At 30.8% G+C, this 3,920-nt stretch overlaps 1 protein-coding gene across 1 annotated transcript; it reads right to left on the bottom strand.

Annotated features, from left to right (window-relative positions):
* Nucleotides 1-1,699: 1,699 nt before the first annotated feature.
* LOC21388772 (transcription factor PRE4) lies at nucleotides 1,700-2,882 on the bottom strand. The gene is made up of 2 exons (XM_010093746.2): nucleotides 2,620-2,882; nucleotides 1,700-1,904 (listed from the first exon to the last, which is right to left on the bottom strand). Exons 1-2 carry the CDS (start codon nucleotides 2,740-2,742, stop codon nucleotides 1,752-1,754), a joined length of 276 nt encoding a protein of 91 aa, XP_010092048.1. The 5' UTR covers nucleotides 2,743-2,882; the 3' UTR covers nucleotides 1,700-1,751.
* Nucleotides 2,883-3,920: the final 1,038 nt, after the last annotated feature.

Raw genomic sequence — 3,920 nt, 5'->3', positions numbered from 1 at the left:
CATCGGACATCACTTGTACCAAATACTAGAATTCATATTTGGCACTTAATTAAGAGTTAATAAAACATATATCTACTCTCTAGAAAACCGCTAATATACACATTGATATGAATTTAGAATATATATATAAATATATATATATGAACGAATTTTTAATGGTCGGTTCCGAGAATGTTGTTTTGTACTTATGTTTATATATGCCGTGCTAACTCATCGCTAATGGTGAGATGTTAGATATATATACATACACATAGAATGCAACTTATCTTAGCAGAATCAAACGACAAATACAGTGGGAAATGGTACTCGAGCTAAAAAAAAAAATTGGTACAGTATAAGGAAATATGGATAATTTCTCAAGAGCACGTACAGAGTGCTTAAATACTGAACGCACATGAAAATTTTGTTACGGGAACTTCCTCTGGATAATAGATAATATACCTTTTATTTTTTATAATACTTTTAATATATCTACAAGTATAAGATCTTATACTTGTAGTATTAAGAGTGACTAGATAGTGAGGTGGTTTGTATGGATTTTGGAATGAAGTTCCCTCTCCAATTTATTTTGTCTCTTCTTGAATTGACTCTCATTTTAGTACCCTTATCAACAGACATTAATGATATTGATAATCATTTCCTTATCATTAAACAGGAAAATGAAAAATATAATCATATAGAATAGCATATGAAAATTAGCTAATAGCTAATTGTCCCTCAAAAAAAAAAAAAAAGGAAAAAGACAATCTTATTAGCTTGATGATCATCAAATCGAAATATTTGCTAAAGTACATGACAACTATGGAAAATTAGAAGTTTTATATGGTGGAGTATCACCACTGACAATGCATGTCTCTTCCTTAGTTCCGATCAAATTTATATCAAAATGAAAAGGTACGTGAAACTAACGGAATATGATACTAGAGTCCTATACCGGTATGTTTTTGTTTATATACTACTATTAGAATTCTTAAATATTAAAATTGTTGTCAAATTTGTACTTATTTTAGGATGTGGTATATTAAAGTAATATTAACATATTTAATTATTCACGACGTGGGTATGTCTGCTTAAACAAATTTAGTCCACAGATCAAACATGTTCTATATATTAAATGAAACATTGTATCGGGGACTATTAGCTATAGATTAGGGGCCGGATAATTCCTTCAAAACCCCACAACATCAGAGAAGAACAATATATATAATATTAGGCATGTATTATCGGACAAAAAACCCTGGTGGTTGCTTTCTGTAAGATTTTGGTTTTGTAGTCTTTGTTTGATCTATCCTAATCATTGCGTAGATGACTAAGAAATCAATTAGTAAATCTAAAAATTGTTTCTGGTCTGGTCACTAGCCACGCATAATTAATCATGATTAGGGTGGAATCGAAACATGTATATACACACACACATATATCTCTTTAATTCTTTATCACATAGTGATTGTACTGATTTTGCATATTAATAGAAAAGAAAGCGTAGGACTTAAGATATATAATTATTATAACTAATAAAAAGACAAAATTTAACTCTTATCACTGGAGGTTTCTGAATTCTGACCAAATAAACTATTTCAAAATTAAGGAAGAATAGTAGCTAGAGTAGAGATTCAAGCAAAAAAGACAAAAAAAAAAAAAAAAAATTAGCTAAGGGAAAGATTAAAAAAAAAAAAAAAAAAAAAAAAAAAAAAAAAAGCGCATGTGAGAGAGAGAGAGAGAGTCAAAAGTGATCGTCTCGATCTATGAGTTCATTGTTGAAGAATTCCTCTAATAAGCTCATGAACATCGGCAATATCTGAACTATCCAACAGTTGAGAAAGTCTTTCACTGAGGCTGCCCACTTCCCTACGCAGCTTCTTTATGTAATTGCAAGTTTCTTCCAAAATCGTTGATGCTGCTACCTACATTTTATATGTATAGTTATAATCCATGTATATACATATATATATATATGTATATTGTATATGCACCTTGATAAATTGGCTCAAATCCAAACAAGATTTTTCTTTCATGAAGTAAAGTTATATAACTACTCAAGCTAAATCCCCATCTACATGCACATAAGCAGACAGTCACAACAATTTTGTCACATTCATATTTCCCTAAAAAAGGTTCCATATATATGAGTGTTTGTGTACACACTATATATATATATATATATATATATATGTAATTATATAACCTGCAATATGAAATAATGGTGCAATGAAGTACCGTTAATCATCAAACAGTATTCACGTGAATGAACTGCAAAAACCTAAACGAATAACTGCATTGTTCCCATTTTACATATGAGGCACAAAACGAGGGTTTTCTAAAGAAAACTATGCATGTGTGTTTGTGTGTGTAATATGGGTGTATTTTAAGCACAAGATCATTAGACTGTCGAGGACAATGAGGTAGCTCATGTAAAATTCTCTTTTGACAAGTGCACAATTTCTCGCTTCATGACATGAAACAAAGTCAACAACAACACCACATATATTTTACCAAGAAAAATACATTAATCATATTTGACACAACAAGACATCATGAATAATAAAAATGAAACAAAGAATTAATGCAAGTTATAAATTAGTTATAATAATAAATCTCTTGATCATGATCGATCTATACCGTTGTAGTGCTGCGCTGTTGATTAAGCAGATCAGGCAACAAAGCTTGTAGCTTCAAGATAAGCTCATTGATCTCCTCATCAGTGGGTTTGAAAGATGATCTTGATGAACTTCTGTTTGACATGATGATCCAGGAGTTATATTGTTAATAATAATAATAATAATATTATTATTATTATTATTCTAACTGGGGTTTTCCAAATTCCCTTGGTTTGTGCCTTTGTACTACTACTACTTCTTCTATAACATTGTCTACCGTTGCTGGGAAAGTGGGAGAAGTAGAAGTTGGAGGAGAAAAGAGACTGCTTATAACGATAACAATTTAGTTGGAAAACGACGTTCAGAGGAGACATTAATGGTATTGATTAGTCCCATTCAAACCCCACATGTACGACAATCTCTTGAGCACTATGAGGTCCTACAATTTCACTCATCAAAGTAGGGTCCAAAGGCCCTAATAAATTCTTGAAAATGGCCTATCACCTTATCAAGCGCTTCACAAGAAATTAAGGGCACCTTTTACGCCACTTGTCCCTCACTCGTAGGTTGGAAAATGTTACAAAGAGCTTTAATTTGTTTATTTAATTATTTATTTTGTAAATATAGCATTAGCTTATTAGAGATGTTTACGTGCTACCCAAAAGATACTTAATTTGTCTTTGTTTGATTAGGGCTGATTGGGAGCACAGTTCTTCTCTTTTGTCCGTTGCACTGCCCATTTTATCATTTTTTTTTTCTCGTTCTGTATTAGTCCATCAGAATAATGTTAAGGATACCAACTTTACTAGTAACTTTTTATAACAACTTTTAATTGTTAACTTTTCTAGCAAATGCAATCTTTTTATTATTAATTTATAATGTGACAATCTCTGAAGCAACAATGATAATTTAGGATTGATATAATAAATTGTGATTAAGTTGGTGTCCCTAATATTATACCTGATTCGCTTTGCCTGTTTTTAAATGGAAAAAATTGTTTTTTTTGCTCTATATTTGAAAAGAATTGAGGCCATTTCCTATTGGCCCTTCAAAATATATTTATGATTATGTCTGAAATGGGTTAGCACCCTTTAGTGTAAAAAAAAAAAGAAAAAGAAATTTGGATAGCACCTTGAGAAGGGATGACAATTAATAGAAAATTGATCTAACTTGATACATTCCCTTTAAGTTTTGCCAATTTTGTGCCATATTCAAAGTTTAGAACTTTGGCTGTGCTATATCTTCTTATACATACACTGGTGCACACAAAGACATCATACATATAGTCATATACATATATACACATGTATGGACGAATTTTTA

The sequence above is a fragment of the Morus notabilis genome, unplaced genomic scaffold (genome assembly GCF_000414095.1).
Source record: "Morus notabilis unplaced genomic scaffold, ASM41409v2 Scaffold738, whole genome shotgun sequence".
Taxonomy (NCBI): domain Eukaryota; kingdom Viridiplantae; phylum Streptophyta; class Magnoliopsida; order Rosales; family Moraceae; genus Morus; species Morus notabilis.
Note: the sequence above shows the minus strand (reverse complement) of the source record. Positions and strands in the feature narration are given on the sequence as shown.